Source organism: Phocoena sinus, chromosome 8, assembly GCF_008692025.1.
Source record: "Phocoena sinus isolate mPhoSin1 chromosome 8, mPhoSin1.pri, whole genome shotgun sequence".
NCBI classification, from domain to species: Eukaryota; Metazoa; Chordata; class Mammalia; order Artiodactyla; family Phocoenidae; genus Phocoena; species Phocoena sinus.
In genome coordinates, this window is record NC_045770.1 from 23,895,605 (window position 1) to 23,919,459 (window position 23,855).

At 38.6% G+C, this 23,855-nt stretch overlaps 1 protein-coding gene across 3 annotated transcripts; it reads left to right on the forward strand.

Moving 5' to 3' along the window:
• The first annotated feature begins 1,327 nt into the window (after nt 1-1,327).
• POGLUT3 (protein O-glucosyltransferase 3) lies at nt 1,328-21,279 on the forward strand. Of its 3 annotated transcripts, none has more exons than XM_032639832.1 (8): nt 1,328-1,614; nt 6,907-7,104; nt 9,342-9,628; nt 12,022-12,238; nt 13,653-13,849; nt 15,110-15,304; nt 17,366-17,470; nt 19,055-21,279. In XM_032639832.1, exons 1-8 carry the CDS (start codon nt 1,413-1,415, stop codon nt 19,178-19,180), a joined length of 1,527 nt encoding a protein of 508 aa, XP_032495723.1. In that variant the 5' UTR covers nt 1,328-1,412; the 3' UTR covers nt 19,181-21,279. The 3 variants fall into 3 exon arrangements, with proteins under 3 accessions (XP_032495723.1, XP_032495725.1, XP_032495724.1); XM_032639833.1 differs by lacking the exon at nt 1,328-1,614 and adding an exon at nt 1,648-1,904 and having other exon boundaries at nt 19,055-21,278; XM_032639834.1 differs by lacking the exon at nt 6,907-7,104 and having other exon boundaries at nt 1,387-1,614.
• Nucleotides 21,280-23,855: the final 2,576 nt, after the last annotated feature.

A 23,855-nucleotide genomic window follows, 5' to 3' on the forward strand; every position in this document is an offset into this window, starting at 1 on the left:
AGGCCACAACAGTGAGAGGCCCGCGTACCAAAAAAAAAAAAAAAAAAACGAATCCACTGCCAATGTAGGGGACAAGGGTTCGATCCCTGGTCTGGGAAGATCCCACATGCCATGGAGCAGCTAAGCCTGTGTGCCACAACTACTGAGCCTGGGCTCTAGAGCCCGGCAGCAACAACTACTGAGCCTGTGTGCTGCAACTACTGAAGCCTGCGTGCCTGGAGCCCATGCTCCACAACAAGAGAAGTCACTACAATGAGAAGCCCGCGCACTGCAACGAAGAGTAGCCCCCGCTCGCCACAACTAGAGAAAGCCTGCGTGCAGCAATGAAGACCCAACGCAGCCATAAATAAATAAATAAATAAATTTTTAAAAAAGAAAGAAATCCTGTGTCCATACTGGTACGTGAATTTTCCCTGGCTCACCCAGCCTGCGAAGAACTTTTATTTTCTTTGAATAGATTAAAACCATAAACAGATAAAAGAAGGAAAAATAATTAACTAATATAGATAAGATGGTCCAAAAAGAGAGGCAGACAGTGGCTTCCCGCTAATAGGGCCCTTGCCAGTCTCTTCCCAGATCCAACTTTCAGCATCTGAGGAGTAATCAAGACCAATCATTCCTCATCAATTACAGGGGACAGCAGCTTCTGACTTTGAGGTGACGCTCACCCACCAGCCTCAACCGTGACTTCTGCTACTCCAGTGCCCAGCTCCTGGCTCCTGGCTTGAGGCTTGGCCCAAACTCAGTGGATGCTCAGCAAACACTTGTTGAAAGAAGGGAAGTTAGGGTTAGGGGATTAGGGAGAACGGAGAGAGTCACAGTCCAGTGAGGGAGACTGCTGAGCAGAAAACAAACAAGAGATAGGTAATAAAATTTGGTGCTGATGTGAACAAAAGGGCTGGGAGATTTGGCCTTGTAGGGGATCAGGGGAGTGATATTTGCTCAGCGTCTCGTAAACCCAGTGAAATTCCTTGTTTGAAGGCATTTCCCTAAACTCTTCAAAGCTGTTCGCCGCTGGGCCTTTTCTCTAGTCCCCTAGCAATCACCACTGTGTTTGCGTCCTTCAAAACACGGTTTCCACTAAACAGGTGCCAAACTCCAGCAACCAGAGGTGGGGGCCGGGTGCAGCCTCAAGCACCCTGGTCTCAGTGTCCGCCTCTCGACCCTGGTCCTCAACCCTGCGCGGCTGGGGGGCGGGGGGGCGGTGGGGGAAGTGACGAGGCCATCGCGGACCCCCGGCAGCGCCCGACGCAGTCGCCTGTGGCGCGCCCTCGCGTTCCGGCCGGAAGGGGGCCGGAGGCGGGACGGCGGGCGGCGGCGCACAGCCCGCCCCGGGGTGGGCCGAGCTCCGGCCCGCCGCGCTCCCGTCCCTCCCCGCCGCAGCCGAGCTGGACCGCAGCGGCCCGGAGACCATGCGCCGCCTCCCGCTGGTTCCGCTGCTACTGCTGCAGCTCGCCCTGCTCGTGGCCGCGGGGGCCCCCGAGGCTCCGGTCAGCGCGCCGCAGAGCCTGGTGTGGGGGCCCGGGCTGCGGGCGGGCGTCGTTTTGCCCGTCCGCTATTTCTACCTGCAGGCCGTCAACTCGGAGGGCCAAAACCTCACTCGCTCGCCCCCAGGTAGCGTTCGGCCGCGGGCCTCCCTCGCTCAGCTGCCCGCTCCCCTCCGTCCCCGCCGCGCGTCCCCGCCGCGACCGCGCCTCTCGGGAATCCGCCCGCCACCGGCGTGGCGTCCTTCCCCCGAGTCCGGTCACTTCCTCTTCTCTCCCCGTTCCCTGGACCCGAAGGCGGGAGGCAGTTGCAACAAGAGTCTGCTGAATGAATAAATGAACTCCGAGGGCCCTTCCTTAGTTAACGTGCAAGGACTGACATTCCGAATGGATGGCACCCAGGGTGTTAATGAATGCAGTGTGAGTCTCAAGTTGGAGATGGTCTTTCCACCGCTGACTAGTTGTCTGATCTGTCACAGCTTGCAGGGAGTGCCTTCACGTGTTGAGTCATCAAGCCCAAGAATCGGATGGGGTTACACTGCTTAGGCCTAATGGGTTTGAAACAGCTCCCTCCTACACAAAGGAAATATCAGAGCAGTAGGCAGAAAGGAGGCAGTTTTGCAGACTAGGTTATTTTCTTAGAGTTTTGAGTTCTTGAAAGCAGATTGTAGGAATTAGCGAAACTCAACGCATTAGGTTTTACCTCTACCGAGGGTGGATATCGTCCTGAATCCCTTCTGCCCAGTCATCCTCCCACGTTCTCTTTAATATCTTACCTTTGCAACGTCTTACAACTTGTCCCGCTAGTTTCAAGTTGTTGCCAGTCAGGATTTGATAATTTATGTCTAAATTATGTCTTGCTAACTGGCACCCTGTTTTATCAACAAAGAGACAATCAGAATACCCAGTGCCCCTTCCGCTGGCGGTGGAAAACTGAGTACTTTTTTTTTCAGTTTTAGAAAGACTCTCCATGGCCCTAAGGATCAGATAAAAAGATTCTTAAACCCAGATTCAGTCTTTCACCATGGGGTGTATTTTCTTCTTTATAGTTTTCTAAAATTAATTTTATAATGTTATAAATGGGGGAGGACTTTAGAAAGAAAAGAAGATGGAAAACTAAGGAAAAAATTAATTTATACATGAAAAAGGAAAGTTACATGATCCAAAAGGAAATACTGTTAATCTTACTTTTAATGAAAGAACTATAAATTCAAATAAAATTCCATTTTTTAATCTAAAAATAATGGCAAAAAAATTTTAAGTGGTAATACTCAAAGCTGCTAATGAGATACTCTCAGACAATGACCTTTATCCTCCGCTGGTGGGAGCACAATTGGTCAAATGTTTCTGGAAAGTAATTTTCCCAACATATGAAAAGTCTTAAACATTTACAAATCTAATGTGCAAAAATGAGTTTCAACAGTTAGAAAATGTAATTTTTAAAAAATATATCATTTATGAAAAATGTCCATGCCCTTTTGAAACTGATAGGTGTCGTTTCAGGGGGGCTCCAAGGAGGCTGGTCCTTTATGTCTCAACACAGAATTCAGCAAAGGCAAAGTGATAGATAAGAAGTGATTAATTAGAATAGAACACTTGTGAGGCTTACAAGTGGGCAGGCAAGTTGCTCTCCCCTGAGTGCTTAGTGGGTTACAGTTTTATAATCAAAGGTACACAGGGGAAGGGGAGAAGACCTTTGTCTCTCTTGGGTAGATGTCACATTTCCATAAATGATTGTTTTTTTGTGTGTGCACAGAGCATGTGCTGGGGGTCATTAACTTGATGACACCACTAGGCAGGTTGTAGGCCTTATTCTCCACTATTGTTTTGTTGTTTTTAGGGCATCAGACAAAAAGCATGTTTTGGGGGTCATTAACTTACTGAGCTCACTAGGCAGGATGTAGGTCTCATGCTACTATTGTTTTGGGGCATGTCTCGTGCTTCTGTTGCATGATTTTGTTGCTAATCAAGTTAGCTTGATTTTGTTGTTAAGCAAGCCAATCTGGCTTTGATGCTAAGCAACTTGTTCTGCTTTATGAGTCAAGCAAGCCCACATTGTTTCAGGATTTTCCCATTACTTTCTTGAGTGATCATTAATCTTACTGTGGTCTCCCAAAGCCCCCTAAATTTCCCTCTCTATCTACAATTCCCTAATGGGGTTTCTATGCTAACTATTTGACTTTCCTACTCAATCCCTTGATTTTGACTATCCTACTCAATCCCTTGTGACCTTGAATGAGGAAAAAAACCAATTTATATCTTTATTTTCACTAATGTCTGACTTAGATTATTTCCTTCTATTATGAATGTAGGCAGAACCTGTTGCCACTGTTATATTCCCAGCATCTAACATAATACCCGGCAAAGTTGCTCAGTAAATATTGTAGAAGAAAAGAAAGAAGGGGTGGAGAGAGGGTGGTTGGAGTATGTCAGGATGGCAGGATACAAGTACTCATTTTCTCCTCAGTCATCCTCTACCTTCATCAGTAATGATATCTTCATAAACTTATCTTACCTCCTAGCTGTGTAGCACTTCAGTGTTTTAACTGTGTCGTGTTTAATTTGCTCTCCTTAAGCATCCTGTGAGGTAGGAAGGGTAGATACTATTCCGTTCACTTTTTCTATAAGAAACCAGGTTAGTGAAAATAAATGTCTTTCCTGTGGCCCTACAGTGGATAAGGATCAGAGTCAAAACCAGATACCCAACCCTTTCAATATCTAGTTCAATGGTCTTTCCCTTTTATCAAATCACTGGTAATATGATCACTGTGAACCAGTTTTCACTAAGATCCTATAGAGTATGCATGGTAAGCAGGCAGCCAGACATTTGGGAGGATTTCCATTTAGCCTCAAGGTGTAACAAGTTGGCCTTCAGGGACTCTGTTCCCTTGGCCAGATGGAGTCAACACTTTTGTTGCAGCTGTAGAGAGCCTTAATAAAATTCCTAAACAACAAGGAAGGTGCTGACTCCATTGTACCAGGAATGTCAGAGGTTATTTCTCCAACTATGAATTTTGGGAACCTGTATGTTAACATTACTCAATGTGACAAGTTGGATTCAGAATGGGCTTTGAAAGAAGAAAGATTCAAGCTGTGTGCAAATTTTGGCTCTGCTACTCATAGGTATGAGACCTTGGGCAAGGTATATACTTAAATTCTTCAAGGGAGCCTTGGCTTCCTGATCTGTAAAATGGGGTGGCAAATACCTTCCTCACAAGTTCTTGGAGGAAATAAATAAGAAAATGCATATGATAATCTCAAGCTCAGGGACTGGCCCAGTCCCCCTAAGTAAGTGAATTTTTAAAAAATGTGTTCTTTCCATATCAAAAGTCTGCAAAATTTCTGATTCTAATGATGTAAGGCTTTGATACTGCCAACCTCCTTTTGTCTCCTTTAGTCACTGCATTCTCATTCAATTAGCTATCTTTCCTAAACAAGTGTGGATCTGTGGAATAGAAAAGCTCAAGCTGAGCTTGATTCTGTTCCATTATATTAGCCCCCAGGGCAAATGAGAATTCACGTTCCTTCTGTCTGAAGCAATTTGAAATGGCATTCTTCTCATTTTCTCTTTTATGATGTTGGAATTGCTTATTTCTATTTTAGTGTGATCAATTTAAAAATAATGAAGTGTTTTGGAGATAGTTTTCTTTTGTAAATCCAGCTCCTTCCAAAATATCACATAGTCATTAATATGCTTGTCTTATATCTGTTTTGTTTATTTAAAAATCATAAACTTAAGGAGAATAGCACTATTTGATAGGAGATAAGACTTTTCTGTCCTGTTTCCAGTCTGGGGAGAGAATGGTGGCTTTTTAGTCTCCAGGCTCTGACTTCCTGATTTTCAGTCTACCATACCACATTGCCTTTCTGAAACTTAAGCAGGAAATAACGTAAAGCAACTTACATGTTTCATTAAGCATTTCAGGTAATTGGCCAACATTTATAATAATTTCACATTAAGTTATTACTCTTTTTTTTAATAAAGCCCTTACATTTATCTGTTATAGTTCATTTTTTTTAGCAGTTGTCTTTCATAACTTTATCACACTTCTTTCAAGAATCCTAAAATGCATGTGTTTGGTACTTAATTATGTAGTAGCAATATGTCAGATACTACATTACTATTACTAAATTGAAGAGACTGAGAAACATTTTTTTCTGACCCACAAGAAAAAATGAAACCCTTGAAGATCAAAAAAAGTAGAAACATCACTCACTAGATTTAGAAACTAAGAATAGGAGGAACAAACTTTTTTCTTTAGTAATTTCAAAAATATATGTTAAATATGCTTAATACAATAAAATTAAAAAATAAAGCAACTATATTCCAATAAAAATTAATTTTAAAAAACAAAAAATATGCTTAATATTTGAATATTATGAAATATGATAGTGTGAGATGAAAGACTATTTGATCACAAATTATTGTGTACTAGGACTGTGTATTTCAGAGGATTCACCACCTTTTTTTTAACAATTGCGTTGATAGGTGATTGACTGTGGTTAAGACATTAACTGATCTTTATTCTTAAAGCGCCTGAGGATCAGATCTGTACTGAGTGCAGGTATGTCCACTGTACTCTCTGAAGAAAGAAGTCCCAACATTTATTCCTGCAACAGTATTGTTTCAAAGCCTGAAAAGTCAGCTAATATACTGCAAAAAGAGAAGGGAAAGTTTGCTAAGTAGGTATTGTCTATCCTGGAAAAGAAAACCCACAGAATTCTGGGTTTGAAAAGGTTGTTAGATCATCCTAGTAGATCATCCTAGTATAACTGTTTCATTTCAACTTGAGGAAACAAATTTAGAGAAGTAAACTCTAGTATTTACAAAGGTATGTGAGTTTGTGTGTACGTATGAGTGTGTTGCATTTGTGCAGAGTCTAGTAACTAGCTATAATCTCTCTCTACTTAAGGAAATGGGCTTGGAGTATAGCTTGAAATTTGGGTTAATAAAAAGGAAATTTCTTCACAATTGAGGTTTATTAGGTATTAAAATGGTTTACAAAGAAAGCTTGTGCATACTTTATAAGGAGTAAGTTAGATTGCCTTAGAGCTATGTAATCCTAAAAGTTTATGGATTTTTAACTACCTGGGCTTTTAAACCTACCCAAAGGAGAAAAGATCAAATAGGCAAAAAATTAATCTCTTCCTTGTTTTTTTAAGAATTATTTTATTCAATGATTTTGTTCACTCAATCAATCTTATTGAATGACTAAGGAATCAAATGTTGAATCAGATCCTTGGTTTTGAGACATAAATCAAATGTAGTTCCTGGCCTCAAGGATCTTCCAAACTAAAATAATTTTGTTTACCATTGATAGTACTGAAAAAATAACTTCTGCATAAAGACACTTACCCAATAATTAGTAAAACAAAATAATCATGAAATAGTAGAATTACTCATATATTTTTTTTCTTTCAGGCCAAACACTATTCAAAGTAGTAATCAAATCTCTCTCACCTAAAGAGTTAGTTCGGATTCACATCCCTAAACCTTTGGACAGGAATGATGGGACATTTTTGATGCGATATAGGATGTATGAAACTGTCAGTGAAGGGCTGAAGATAGAGGTCCTTTATGGTGATGAACATGTCGCTCAGTCTCCCTATATTTTGAAAGGTAAGTAATTATTACATAAACCAGAGCCAGCCTTATGAGTAGATTCCATGGCTTTCAGAATGCGTTATGATAACCTTAAAGTATGTGCAACAGGGTAATCATTATATATGTATCTTCTGGAGCTCAATTTAACTAGATATTTTAAGGGAGAGAAAAACTAAGTAATTTAAAGCGATTTAAATGACAAGCAAAAAAATCTTGTGTGTTTACTGGGGTAGTTACCATTTTTAGTACTCTTCATTCTTTTGCATACATACATATTTTCATCTAGTACCATTTGCCTTCTACCTGAAGGATTCCCATTAGCTTTTCTTTTAATGTGAGAACGCTGATGATTAGTTCTTCTAGCTTTTGGATATCTGAAAAAGTCTTTATTTTGCCTTTATTTTTGAAAGACAGATGTCTTTCAAAAATTATAGGTTGACAGTTGTTTTTTTCTTTTAGTACTTGAAATATACTGTTCCACTGTCTTCTCACTTGCATTATTTCCCATGATAAATCTTCCATCATCTATATCTTTGATCCTCTGCTAAAGGTTTTCTCTTTATCAGTTTTTTTTGAGCAATTTGATTATTATGTGCTTTGGTGTAGGTTTCTTCATGTTTCTTGTGCTTAGGGTTTGTGGATCTTTGGGTTTATAGCTTTCATTAAATCCAGAAAAAATTTGGCCATTATTTCTTCAAATATTTTTTCTGTTCTACCCCAGCTCCCCTCCAAGAATTCTAATTACCCATACATTAAACTTGAAATTATCCCACGACTCAATTATGCTCTTTTCATTTAAAAATATGTTTTTTCTCCATTTCGTTTTGTATAGTTTCTATTGCTATTTCTTTAAGTTCACTAATCTTTTCTTCTATAATGCCCAATTTGTCATTAATTCCATCCAGTGTATTCTTCATTGCTTGATGCTTTCTCATTTTCTTGAGCTTTTCTCTAGGATGCAGTTAAGTTATTGGGAATTAGTTTTATCCTTCAAATTTTCTTTTACAATTTATTAGGCAGGCCCAGAGCCATGTTTAGTCCAGGGCTAATTATTCCTTACTACTCAGGCAATACATCTCTGCATACTCTATCCAACCTCTGTGAATTAGAATGCTTTCCAGTCTGGCTTGTATGAATAGGCACTATTCCCAGCCCTGTATGAACAATGGGTATTGTTGCCTCTAATCCTTATGGATGGTCCTTTCTCTGCCTTGGATAGTTTCCTCAAACATATATATTGGTCAGTATGCCTTAAATATTTGAAGGGAACATGTACAGATCTCTGGAGTCCTCTCCATGCAGTGAGTATGTCCTACAACTTTTAGCTGCCTTGATCTCACTGGACTTTCAGCTCTTGTCTCCTCAGCTCAGTGAAACTGCTGGGGTCTACCTGGATTCCTCCTCCATGTTCCACAACCTAGAAACTCCCTTAGGCAGTAAGCTTTAGGAACTGTAGGGTTTACCTCATTTGTTTCTCATCTCTCAAACTCATTGTCCATTGCCTGATGTCCAATGTCTTAAAAAAAAATGTTATTTCATATATTTTATCTGTTTTTTGGTAGTTTCAGGTAGGAGGGTAAATTGGTCCCTATTACTTTTCTGAAGTAGAAATTCTCATGAAAATTGAATAACTTTAAAAAATTATTTTTATATTAAAATAAATATGGATATATTTTGAAATAATATATAAATTCTGCATAAATTCTTTTTTAAATGAGTCTTCAGAATAGTTTTATAATTATGTCTGGCCACTTTAAAATTACACTGCAAGATGCCCTTAGGTTTCATATTTCCTCTTTGAGATGTGCTGATGGAGGTAGTTTTAGGGACTCAGAGAAAGAGACCTCATCTTGTCTTAAAAAATCACCACCCCTACTACATTATCATGCCTGAAAAGTAATACATTCTCTTTTTCCTTGTTAAAACGTAAGTTGTTTTATGCTCATCAGCCATTTATAACTCATTAGAAATAAATTTTTCAATAAATTGACTGAGAGTAGGTTATATTGGGAGAGAGCATATGCTATACTAGGTTATCTAGGGTGGGATGAAAGGGGGATAGAAGGTGAGAGCACAAGACTCTGACATTACTACTTTTACCACTGATTTGTTTAGGACAGATTATCCCTGTCTGGATAATCTTAGAATTTACCAAGAAGTCATCCCATGCTCACAGCAGGGGCAGAAACAACTTCCTGTGTTGCAGTGCATGTTAATGGAACTTGGCGTTGTATGTGTTTTGCTTTCCTTAGGACCAGTGTACCATGAGTACTGTGAGTGTCCAGAAGAGGATCCTCAGGCCTGGCAGAAAACTCTGTCTTGTCCAGCCAAGGAGCCACAGATTGCAAAAGATTTTTCTTCTTTTCCCAGCATCAATCTCCAGCAGATGCTAAACGAAGTTCCAAAAAGGTTTGGGGATGAGAGGGGTGCTATTGTTCATTACACGATTCTCAGTAACCTAATCTACCGGAGATCTTTAGGGAAATACACAGACTTCAAAATGTTCTCAGATGAGATTTTGCTGTCACTGGCAAGAAAGGTATGAGAATGAATTCATTGATTCTAAAAATAGTTTAATTATTTATTTGTAACATTTAATTCTTAGAATAATAATGGTAAAGAATGGAAATGGATTCCAGGATTGAAAGTGTGCATCTGTCTGCCACCTGAGTGCTCATAAGTTCTTCACCTTTATGGATATCTCTTTCCTTTAATATTTAAGTTAAATGGCTTGAGCCCCCATCCCAGGTAAGTAGGCCATATAGTGCTCTCCCAAGGTTTCTGTGAACTCCCAGACATTTACAGCTGCAAGGTGACTTCTTCAAGTTCCCCAGTCCTGCTGAGTACTCCTTCCATTCAGATTTCACTTTCTTCTTGTCACCTCAGAATAAGTTGAACTGAGGACACATTTTCCTTGTTTTATCCTAAGTGCATTGCACACTTTATTGAATGTTGGGGTAACTGAGAGAGGTTATTTTGTGCCAATGCAGAGTAAACAAAACAAAACAAAAATCCTAACATTTAAAAATAGACATCCCTGTGTTAATCAGACTCTCAGTCATCCTTGCCTCTGGGAATTTCTCACTGGCTGTCCTTGATTTTCAAGTCTTGGCTTCTTACTAAATATGACTGGGGCTTCTGTCTTTCAAAAGACTTCTCCACATCCCCAGCAACTCCTCCCCCAATCCCTCTATTCAGCCCCTCTTTCCACATTTGCCAAATTCCTATAAATTCCTCTTAAGCAGAGCAATTCAAACTGCCTTTTGTTCTTTCTTGTTCCTGATTATGCAGAGTAAAAGATGAGGATGGGCATTTTTTACCTTTTTCACCCAGAAGGACCATCAAGGTAGTTTTCTAAATCAAAAGCCAGCTTTCCTGATGTGAGTTATACAAGTTCCCAAGCACATGGAATGTAGGGCTGCAATCAATTCTTATTTTAAATAGCAGTTGCCTCCTGTCTCCCCATCAGCCCACCGTATGAGCATATGAGCATATTATGGGCATCTGATCCTAAAGGCGGTTCTTTCTTCCTGGGCTACCATCAATCTACTCTGCCCTGTATTTCTGTATCTTGTACTCATGTGGTTTTTAACTAGGAATGATTTTGCCCCTTAAAGGAATTTGTCAATGCCTAGGGACATTTTGGTTATCGCAACTGGGGAGTTGCTACTAGCATCTGGTGGGTAGAGGCCAGGGATTCTGCTAATCATTCTACAATGCACAGGACAGCCCCCACAGGAAAGAATTATCCACACCAAAATATCAATAGTGCCAAGATTGAGAAATCCTGCTCTACAGTGAGAACTTCTGATGTGGAGCTTACTAATGAGCTACTAAATGATAACAGGGAAGCACTAAGGTGAATAGTCATATCCCTTTGCCCTTCCCTTTTGTTCCAGGTTCTTTGCCCAGTGACTGAAAGGAGACTTACGATAAGTGAGACTCACCTCTGGTCTTTGAACAGCTCACTCTAGTGGAACTTGTTTTTGTTATTCAGAAGTGAGGATGGGATGTAAATACAAACAAGTAATTGTACCACAACACGATAGGCCCATAAGAAAAGTAGGTACCCAGGGTTAAAATGTCTGAGGAAGGCGAGTCATAGAGGAGGTAACATTAGCTCTGAGTGTGAAGGATGAGAAAGGAGACTGACAAGTGAATAAGTAGGAGAAGGGCATTCTAGATGAAGAGAATTACGTATTAAAGTGGGTGGCATTTTCAGAGAGTAAGTAAAGTTTTCTGGTACACGGGCAGATGGAAGATGGATTCAGAGCTAAGCTGGAGTAAGAGAGTGGGGCCTGAATTCCAGCCAGAGAGTTTAGACCTTGTCCTATAGGCTTAAATTTCTGTTAAGCTTGATAGTAACATTAATTTGTGTTTTAAAAATTTGGACAGTAATGTGGAGAGCAGATTAGACTGGGGAGAGGCTAGAATCAGAACATCTAGTAAGGGACAACTATTGCAACAATCTAGGTAAGAGATGAAAAAGGCCTAAACTAAGGCATTGACCATGGAGATAGAAATGGATAGCAGATTCCAGAAACAAACATAGATGTTATAAGAAGGCTTGATAGTGAAGGAAAACAAGGGCTTGGGTCTAACTTTGTAGGTTCTCACTTAAGCAGCTGGCAGAAAAGGTGCTTGAAGCCACTCATTCACACCTTTCTACACAGTTTCCATATCTATAATACACAACAGTTTTAAATGTCACCTCTGAACAGAGGTAGCTAACTCCTGCTTAAGTGAATTGTCATGTACAATCCTCACCCTTGATTTTCTGATACTACTGATGACTGAGAGGCATCCTTCTCTCTTCTACTATTTTCAAATTTCAGTTTTATCAGAAATATTTTAAAAGCCAAAGAAATGAAGCATTTAGTACCAAAGACTGAGGTCTTCCCAGCACTGATAAGCATTCTTTTGTTTATTTAGGTCCTTCTCCCGGATTTAGAATTTTATGTTAATCTTGGAGATTGGCCTTTGGAGCATCGAAAAGTCAATGAAACCCCTGGCCCTTTACCTATCATTTCATGGTGTGGCTCTCTGGATTCACGAGATGTTATCCTTCCAACATATGACATCACCCACTCCACACTTGAAGCTATGAGGGGTGTTACAAATGATCTTCTCTCTATTCAAGGAAATACAGGTAAAAGTCATTCTCTAAGAAAAAGCTTAGAAGTAAGAAAGGTGAAAGGAATGTTCAATCAGAGAGAGTATGTGAATATATTTAAATAACCATTGTTCTTATTTTCTAGCCAGGAAAAAAGAAAAACAGCACTCTAAACTCTAAAGTGGTTTTTGTTTAGGATTCTTCTAATCCAGAAATTTAAGATATGTGGATTAGGCTAGTAATGTCCAGAACCTAGTGTAACTGAGTCTCCTTTGAGTTGGTCACTTGTAAATACCATTGGAAAATACATATTTGGTAAAACTATCACTTAACTTAATTCTGACTCCAGTGCCTTTATATTGCTGGATGAAATGAGAGAGAATTCTGAAAAATATAAAATTATATTCATATGTAAGAGAATTGTGATAACAGTATAATTTGGATATTACAACCTCCAGCACCATAAGAAATTCTCCTCTTCCCTCTTTCTGCCTCTCTTGATCCTTTACAATCTGAATTCCTTTCCTCCTATTTGATGACCTTAGGTTTATGGTACTACACACCTTTTTATTAAACCGAACTCCCTGAGTAGAAAAAATCCCTGCCTTGTCTTAATAAGTCTCTATTTCTGTTTAGAGCAGTTTAGTGGACTTATTTAGTAGACAAGTCTAGAGACTCCTTGTAAACTCTCTAAAGGTAATGGGAAATGAAAACTGACCTACTTTTTATTTGATAACAGTAAATTCCTGAAAAGTATGCTAAAATAGTAAAGAGGTTGACCCCCTACAGTTTCTATGTTTTATGACTTATCCCTTAGAACACTGACAGGTGTTAACTAATGACTTCTTTTTAGAATAATAGAAAGAGAGTTAAATTAATTCTTCCAGATTATTTCGCTCCCAGGAAAGAGAGGATATAAATATATATACATAGTTAAGTTATGCAAAACTTATTTGCATTTAACAACATATTAGAAAAATTCTGCACTGTATTCAAAAGTGATATGCTCAAAATTCTGAGCAACCTAAGAATTAAAGATGTGTGGATGTTACTTAATTCTCTACTTTGTTCTAGTCACTCTAAGAACAAAAGCCTAGAGCTTTTTTTTTTTTTTTTTTTTTTGTGAAGCACAAAAGTTGGAAGAAACTAATGCCTTGATGAGTGAGCCAAGTCACGGAATCTCTTTTTGCTTTGAACTTGATCCAGCATTATTTTGGATAATTCCTAATGTCATGCAATAGAAACGCCACTTTTTGAGTGACCTCTCACTAGTACACTAAAGGATAAAATTAGAGCATATTTTTCGAAAGTAACATTTACTTTAGATGTGTTGATGATAAAAGAGCTTTAGCATCTTAAATGACAAAGGTAGATTAAAGATGATTATACTTACCATAATATAAAAATGTCAAATTCATAATTGTATTTTTTTATGGTCTCAAACCTCTAGGACCTTCCTGGATCAATAAAACAGAGAAAGCTTTCTTTAGAGGTAGAGATAGCCGAGAGGAGAGGCTCCAGTTGGTGCAGCTGTCCAAAGATAATCCACAGCTACTAGATGCAGGAATTACAGGATATTTCTTCTTCCAAGAAAAAGAAAAGGAGCTTGGAAAAGCTAAATTGATAGGTTTCTTTGACTTCTTTAAGGTATGCAATTAAGTCTTCCTGGATACATATGAAGTGATAAACTTGTATTAAAAGTCAACCAAATAGCTGGGGTTGGGCAGATTTCTCCCATCTTGTGACCCAACACACACTTTCTTATCAGGCATAGGGAATTATGAAACTCATGCAGTTTCTTTTTTGTTTGTTGTAGTTGTTAACTTTGTCTAACAAATAGCTCAGAACTGTATTTAATACTCAAAATACAGTACAAGGATTAACCTAGAGTTTTGGTATATTTCCCTGTTTTTCTCTTTTTTAATAAACTGGGAATATAAATGTCTTTTACATAAAATGATCTTGTAAATAAAAAGAGTATGAATTCTATGCTAGTAAAATAGGGTTCAAGTCCTGCCTCCGGTCCTGCCTCTGCCACGAACAGTGGGGCTTTCATCTCTTAGCACTTCTCGCCTCTAACATGTGTGAGCCTGCCTAGCTCCTTCAGAGCACCGTATAAGGCTCAAAGGAGGTAGAGGTGTGACAATGTGACAAAATCTGACTGGCTGGTAAAGTCCTTGGTACCAATTATTTAAGAAAAAAGTAATTACCGAATCTGTTAGTATATCCTGTTACTCTCAGTGTGATATAATGAAGAGAGCATGGGATTTGGGCTCATAGATCTCTGAAACAAATTTTATCATTAATAAAAAAAAAAGAGAGGGAGATGATAACATCTTCACATTATTATAATTGAATGAAAAGTGACTTTAAATGTAAATCAAAGTTTATTAATCCAACAAATATGTCCATACTGTGTCACCAGCATCACACTAGTCCTTAGTCTTCTCCAGGCTTCTGTCTCCTGAACTCTAAAACCGAACTTTGAGATAATAATGCCTTCCTTTTTTATACTAACATGGGTATAAGGAACAAATGAAATAAATGAAAGTGTAAATTGTTATCAATATTAAGCTTTGCTAAATATAGAGCTTTGGAAATAGTTTTCTTACCTGGTTACAGAAATCTGAATTTCCCATTACATAGACATAGTTGAAATAGGTATTCCTATTTCCTAAAATTATTTATTATCTTTAAATGTGTTGTATTTCTTAAAATTGACCTGTTAAATGATACTTATGATTTTAATACAAAGAGAAGATGTGTGTTACAAAATAAAATATAAAACTTGTAAATACTAAAGTTGGGAAATAACTTCTTTATATTTAATGTTACAGTGTTGACAAGAAGCAGAAGTGAAACAAATGACTGTTAAAATTTTTGTTTATGTTTGTTTTAATCTTTTAGTACAAGTATCAAGTGAATGTGGACGGGACTGTGGCTGCTTATAGATATCCATACCTCATGCTTGGTGACAGTTTGGTTCTGAAGCAGGATTCACCATATTATGAACATTTTTATATGGCACTAAAGCCTTGGAAACATTATGTTCCAATTAAAAGAAATCTTAGTGATCTACTAGAGAAAGTTGAATGGGCCAAGGTATGCTTTCTGCCATTTTAGTTTCTTTAGGCAATCACAAATTCACCAGTATTAGTTACATGAGTTCCATCATAACACAATTTAATTTGACATAATTTAGTCAAAAGAAATGTTATTTTGTGAAATTTTTGTTCCCTTGAAATATCTGAAGAATCAACATCAGGACGATTTTGAATACGCTCTATCAGTATGTTTGAGGATTTTTAGAAGACTTGAAGTCCAATGTTATATAGAATATAGATTTTTCTAAAGTATCCTTATTCATGCACACATACCAAATGCAAATTACACACACCAAATGCAAATTACAGATTAAAAAGACCAGGGTTAAAGTGCTTTATGCACAAGAAAACATTTAAAGCAATTATGGTACACTTCTGTTTTCCCCAGTTAGAAAAAAAGGCACAAGTTCTTTTTTTAATTAATTTTTATTGGAGTATAGTTGATTTACAATGTTATGTTAGTTTCTGCTGTACAGCAAAGTAAACCAGTTACGTATATACATATATCCACTCTTTTTTAGATTCTATTCCCATATATGTCATTACAGAGTATTGAGTAGAGTTCCCTATGCTATACAGTATGTTCTTATTAGTTATCTATTAATTATGTCAATCCCAATCTCCCAATTTATCCCTCTCCCGACTCTTTCCCCCTTGGTAACTATAAGTTTGTTTTCTATATCTGTGACTCTATTTCTGTTTGGTAAATAGGTTCATTTGCACCATTTTTTTTAGATTCCACATGTAAGTGATATCATATATTTGTCTTTCTCTGACTTACTTCACTCAGTATGACAATCTCTAGGTCCATCCATGTCACTGCTAATGGCATTATTTTGTTCTTTTTTATGGCTGAGTGATACTCCATTGCATATATGTACCACATCTTCTTTATCCATTCCTCTCTCAATGGACATTTAGGTTGCTTCCATGTCCTGGCTATTGTAAATAGTGCTGCAATGAACATTGTGGTGAATGTATCTTTTCAAATTATGGTTTTCTCTGGATAACAAGTTCTTAATGAATCACAAGTTTCCCATAAAATAAGAACTCTTTTTTTAAAAAAGGAAAAGTGTTTTAAAAGTTCTTGTGTTTTATTGTGAAATTATAAAATTTACCCTTCCACTGTAAGACTTTATTTTGTTTCTGAGAAGCAATGTGGCTATGGAAATAACTGGGTGCCCCTGAGGCAGAATATTTTTGTGACCCTTTATAAAGAGTCAGAATTGCTTGCAAGTGGCTTTTCCTGTGGGCAGCATGATAGAATATTAGCTATTTTCTAAAAGTATAATTAGGAATGCTGACTATTCCTGGTACTGAAGGAACAACCTATGGGTACTAATAACTGAATTTTTTATTACTACAATAATATAGTCTTTCATAGGTACCATTTTACAACAACTTTTTGGCTCAGACTACATATTTAAATGGAGCTTTTAAGAGATGTTATAAAAACTAATTCATTCTATTTTAGTTGTATTTTAATATCAGGCAGAGAGGGTTAGATTAGGGGAACAGATGATGAGCCCTAGACTTGCTGAGTAGCTAGGAAAGTACCAAGATAGTCACGATAGGGGCTGTATGTGGGTTGTTGCACTGGGTGAGGGGGGATCCAAACAGGTATGATTATTTCTATATAGCAGAGATTTCTAGGAAAGTACTTTGTCAATTTCCATAACCTAATTCTTAAGTTATATATATATACACAAAACTTTTTTTTTTTTTTTTGCCGTACGCGGGCCTCTCACTGTTGTGGCCTCTCCCGTTGCGGAGCACAGGCTCCAAACGCGCAGGCTCAGCGGCCATGGCTCACGGGCCCAGCCACTCCGCGGCATGTGGGATCTTCCCGGACCGGGGCACAAACCCGTATCCCTTGCATCAGCAGGCGGACTCTCAACCACGGCGCCACCAGGGAAGCCCTTAAGTTATATTTTTATGTTTCATCTCTCCCTGCTGTTCACATTCAACCCTACGTCTGTCCTACCTCACATTCACAATTAGCTTTCTTTGTGAGTCACAGGAGTAATCTTCATTCATTGTTTCTTTTTAAACTTTTCAGGAAAATGATGACGAAGCCAAGAAGATTGCCAAAGAAGGGCAGTTGACTGCTAGAGATCTACTACAGCCCCACAGGCTTTACTGCTACTATTACAGAGTACTACAGGTCAGTTCAGAGGATCCATCTGCTTGGTTGAGTGTCCTCAGACCAAATGCATGGCCTGAATGCTTGCTTCCTGGAGGTGTTCAAGAGTCAGTCAGCATGTGGAGCTCTGGCTATGCTGAGGCGCCAGCCTATAGCAAGATAGTGCTAAGTCCCTTTGTGGCCTCCATATTTTTATCTCCATTCAGTATTATGAAAAACAATGCTTAGCGCCATTACAAATATAGATTAAAATCTCTGAACCTCAGAGAAAATCTTTCCTCATATGGAAAATAGGAGGGTTGGACTAGAGATCATTAACATCTCTTTCTGCTCAAAATATCTACCTCTTTGTTCTCCTTACTGCTTAAGAGCCACGCTTTTGCTATCAGTACAGGATGGAAAACAAATATTTAATTTGTTGTATAAAACAAACAAATGAAAAATACAGTTGACCCTTGAACAACATGGTTTTGAACTGTGCAGGTCCACTTACATGTGGATTTTTTTAGTAGTAAATACTACAGTACTACACAATCCAAGGTTGGTTGAACCCACGGACATGGAACCATGCATATTGAGGAATCACATATATGGAGGGCCAGCTATAAGTTATACACAGATTTTCAGCTGTGCCGAGGGTCAGTACTCCTAACCCCGACATTGTTTAAGGGTCAGCTTTATTTATAATCTAAAACCTTAGGGCTGAATTCTGAAGTACAGATACTTACTGTACTTCCAAGAATTCAAGGATTGGTTCTTTGTATAATTAACTTGTGTTTTACTCAGTAAAATTTAGCCAGAAGAGAAAAATAAGAAATTATGTTTTTGTTGTTAACCTAAACTTATTTTTCTGTGAGGCAGAAAAAAAATAAATTTCCTCAGATGCCTGAGGCTACTACCCTCTCACAGAAAAATTAAAATGATTAATTACTCCATTTATTAGAAGCAGCCTTTTTCTTAAATGAGTTCTTTTCCCTCTGCTAGTCTGGCTGTAATTTTAATGATAGGAGTTTCTCCCTCTGAAATATTAATTAGGTTCATGTACACATGTCAGTATTTTGTTGGATTTGACCCAGGAAGGAATGTACAGCTAAATGTACATGGAACCACTGAACTGAAAAATCCAATGTATAGGAATATTTCAGTCAGTGGCCAAAAAGGAGAGACATTTCACAGGCCTGTCGCCATTTACAAAGTGTGTGTGACTACAGGCCTAAAGGGAAGGATGTGTGAAACCACCAACTTTATTGTGAGATGCTTATCATCTTTGTTCACTGATTTGAATATTCAGCAAAGTTAATTATTCATTAACACATGGAGGATGAATTCGAGAGGTGCTGTTGTTCAAGTAGGGACATCCCGTTACAAGAGGCTTCTTTCCTATACATAAAATAGTGGATGGGGCTCCTTGCTAGATTATGAAATATCGCACTAGTGCCTGTAATAACTAAAGTTAAAAGGTAACTTTAGGACTGAGATAAACCAGACCTTTGGTTTTAGTCTGAAGATACATAGCCACTAGAAACAATAGCATGAGGGGAGCGGGGAGGATTCAGTGGAATGAAGTTTGGACTAATCTTTCCATTGCCTTCAAACACATTCCAGAAATACGCTGAGCGCCAGACCAGCAAACCCGAAATACGTGATGGAATGGAACTTGTTCCTCAGCCGAATGACAGTGCATCTACCTGCCAGTGCCACAGGAAAAGGCCTTTAAGAGAAGAGCTTTAAGTCAGCCCATATTCACACTCCTGTATATGCCGGCAACATCTTCCATGGCAGCATTCAGATAGAATCTAAGCTGTGAAGACTGTGAAGACAGCCTGGAAGACTGTATGCAGGGGACTGCTTCTCTTGGTGGCTTCATATAATGTGGATGGATAGAGCAATATTAGAGCAAGTATTACCAAATATCTTAGGATATTAATATCTTTTGAGTAAACACTGCTATTATCAGCATCATAGTTTCTCTGAAAAGAAAACTTGGGGATCATAGTAGATAGAGAGGCTTGCCAAAATATAAATAACTCTCTATGAAACTGTTTACATTGTATTTATTGGTTTGTTTCTATCCCTTGTTCACTTTCCCTCTTCCCTTTCCAATGATGAAGAAAAAATACTTTTGCAGGGCTTTTTTTACCCCCTCACTGCATAACTTCTCCTCCTACAAGCTGCTTTTGGCATTCAGTAATAGCAGGTTTCCTCTTGGAAGGTCTGATATGAATAATGAAGGAAGATGAGAATGACTCTGTTATTAAAGGTAGCTTGGAGACTATGAAGGGAAATTATTTTAAAGCTCATTCATATCTTTTTAACTAAGTATTACCAAGGGCTGAGACAAAATTAAGGAGAGGTAGTGCCTTAAGCTAGTTAATTCCCAGTCTATCTCAGTTGGACACCCATCAAGGACAACACAGTTATTAAAGTAGATGACAGCATCCTATTGGTATCTTCATTATCTATATATTGAATAGATAACTGATAACTGTAGTCAGATAGGGATCTTTAATTCTTTTTAATCTTTAAAAGGTATACTTGAAAAACCTCTGAAACAAGCTGCAGGAAGCCTGGTATCTTGGGATTCACTAATAAACTAATGACAAAAGCAAGCATCCATTCTTCACCGCACCCCTCCTCTATTTCACTGTGCTGTATTGCTAAGATAAAAACTTTGGAAATTTCCTTTGCCTTTTAGGACAGGGTGAAGTCTTAAGACCCAGAAATTCATTACACGTTCCTTATAATACCACCAATATGAGATTCAATTCATTAGGAACACACTCCCAAAACAAGAAATATCCACACTCCAATTTAAAAATATTTACTCTCCTAATTGAAATATTTACTTAACCTGGAAGACAATGTAACCACTTTAAAATAGTCATATCTATTCTTTACTGAACATTACTAGGGACACAGAATTTTTTTAACTAGACAAAAGCAAAAGCACATTTAGTAACAGTGTAATCAAAGCCAAGTATCCATGGAAAACACTAATACCCACCAGTTGTTCAAAAGCACAAGTACACAAGTATAAAATAAAGGGCAAGCTGTACAGTGACCAGATCCTAAGGAGAAAAGGGGTGTGACGATATGTAAGTTAATATAATAACTACATTTGTCAAAATAAGCTATCAACATTTTGTTTTTATTAATAAAATGTTGGAAACACCTTAAATAGCCATCATGAGGGAGCTAGCTAAATATATAGCTATACATCAAGGAATACAGTACAACCATTTAAAAGAATGAACTAGCTCTAAATGCACTATCAATCATGAAAGATTTCCATGACAGTGTTCAGTGTAAAAAGCAAGATACAGAACAACACATATAATGTGAAAACATTTATGTAAAAAAATATACCCATGTGATTGAAAGTTTAGAAGGATATTCACCAATATCTGAGGAAAATGGAGAGAAGGGAATTTTTACTTTTTGTCTTATACCTGTCTATGATATTTAAAATGCTTTTACTGTAAGTATGAATCAGATTGGACAATAAAGAAAAATACAAACCTAGGAAAAGAAAATAAATGCACAAAAGATATACATAGGAAAATAAAATGGATATTTATATTTTCCATTATGCTGTTTTTAAATCTACTATGTCTAGAATTTTATATCATGTGACATATTATTTACACATTTTAAATAAAGTAAATTTTCTAAATAAAATTTTGAAACAGATAAACTTGTTTTTTAAGAAAGAGGATTTAATCACCTATAGCTTTGGTGTTTCTGTAACTGGGTTGGTCTAATTTTAATTCTAGTATGTCTTCATGAATAAATGGATCAAAACTTCTACCACAAACACTAAATCCCTAGTGAGTAGAAATTAATATTAAAGGAAAAGATATTTGGGCTTGACACCGTTATTTTCTGTTATTTCAGGTGCAAATACTGTTAAGTGCAGTGTCTTTGTCAGTTCACACTACCATTATAACAAATATACCATAGACTGGGTGGCTTTGACAGCAAATATTTATTTCTCACAGTTCTGGAGGCTGGAAGTCCAAGATCAAAGTGCCAGCAGATCTGATGTCTGATGAGAGCCCACTTTCTGGTTTGTGGACTGATGCATTCTCATTGTATCCTCACATGGCAGAAAGCAAAGAGAGAGGAAGCAAGCTATCTCCTCTCTCTTCTTATAAGGGCACTAATCCCATCATGAGGACTCCACCCTTATGACCTAATTAGCTCTCAAAGGCTCCGTCTCCAAATACCATCACATTAGGGATGAGGGTTTCAACATATTAATTTGGGGGGTGGGGTGGGGACAAACTTTCAGTCCATAGCAGGCAGGGAGAGGAAAAATTCTCCCCTAACATAATAAGGCCAAGGTTAGAAGAAATATAAATTTCTTATTTGGAGGGATAAGAAATCATCCTTGTGGTGGTAAGGCATGTTTGACTTCAAATAGTTGAGGACAAAATTAACCAGACTGTAAAAATCCCTCTTTTATGCATAGAACCACAGTTTACCCTATCCCAACCACTGCTGTGCCTACCTCACACCAGCCTCTTGTGGAGCCATTCCACTTGCTGAGATCAAAGTTGTCTCTTTTAAGCCAAGTTCTCTCTGTAGAGCTGTGTGGAAGAAGAAGCCACACTAAACTTTACTGTGATAACCAACACTGCAACATTTCTTAGACACAAGAAAAGAAGAAGACTGGGAAGAAATAGCAAATCCTGGAAGTGTGCACGGGGAGGGTAGGGGGTGGCTTATGTAGAGGGAGTTATATGCAGCCAGAAGTGAGGAAAGAAAGTTAGAAAAGAAGAAATATTTTCATGAGCTACCTGTTTTGTTTCACCCCAAACTAGGTGTACTTCAATACAATTTGATGCTAACCACCCAGATTCAGCATCAGATCCCACAGGTGTAGGACTCACTGTTCCACAAGACTGCCTTTACAGACATCAGGCAAAAGTGAGGTCCCCAAGCTACCCACACTTCTGACCAACTGGCTGCAAATTCAGGGTTCCCATGACCCCTCTCAGGTTCAATAATTCTCTAAAACAACTCAGAGAATCCAGGAAAATGCTATACTTAACTACTACAGTTTCATTTTAAAGGATACCCATAGGGCATGGTCTAGAAAGGAGCACAAAGCTTTCATGCCCTCTCTCTGGGAGGCCAGGGCATGTCACCCTCATCATTGTGCTACTAATCAGGAAGCTACACTGAGCTTTGGTGTCCAGAGTTTTGGGGGGAGTCTCATTATGTAGGCATGGTCAATGGACTAAACCACTGACCATGTGATTGAACTCAATATCCAGCCTCCTTCCCCTCCCAGGAGTTTGGACAGCTAAAGTCCCAATCCTCTAATCATGTGCTTGGTCTTTTTGGTGATCAGTCCCATTCTGAAGCTACCTAAGAGTCCCACCATTAATACCTCATTAGAGACTTCTTTCTATCACTCAGGAAATTCTAAGGTTTTCGAAACTCTCTACCAGGAACCAGAGACAAAGATCAGGTATATTTTTAATAATATCACAACACCTCTGAGAGCCTTGGAACTGAGGACTACCTAAGTCACCAGACTTGATTCGAGGGAATGAAGTAGCAAGATCAACCTCACTCCAGAAGGTTTGGGACAAATACCTGAGTATTACAGTATGTGTTAACCAAATCCCATATACTTTAGTTCATAGTATACGATAAGGGGATATTTTAAACAGGCACAGTGTAGTCTCTCTCTGATTTCTAAGGGTTTTTATCCACATCTTTAATGTGAGCTAGTGGACAGCAAGAAGTAACATGCTTCAGATGACAGTGAACCAGCTAAAGGAATATAAGAGCTGTTTCTCCTTCATACCCCACCCCACCCCCATTCTTTCTCCTTACCAAAGAGTAACAAGAACCTTCTGCCACCACCTATGTCACTGGTACCACTAGCACTGCAGCTATGGAACAAGCACTTGTCACCTACATGGGCTGAATAAGTCCTCCAAGAAAAATGACTTGTCTTCTGCCCATGGAGGAATTCCTAAAGAATCAGACTTTGAAGGCTAGCAGGATTTGATTGCAGGACTTCGACAGAACTGGGGGAAAACAGAGACTCCACTCTTGGAGGGCACACACAAAGTAGTGTGTGCATTGGGACATAGGGGAAGGAGCAGTGACCCCATATGAGACTGAACCAGACCTACCTGCTGGTGTTGGAGGGTCTCCTGCAGAGGCGGCGTGTGGCTCTGACTCACCGTGAGGACAGGAACACTGGCAGTGGAAGTTCTAGGAAGTACTCCTTGGCATGAGCCCTCCCAGAGTCTGCCATTAGCCCCACCAAAGAGCCCAGGTAGGCTCCAGTGTTGGGTTGACTCAGGCCAAACAACCAACAGGGAGGGAATGCAGCCCCACCCATCAGCAGACAAGCATATTAAAGTTTTACTGAGCTCTGCTCACC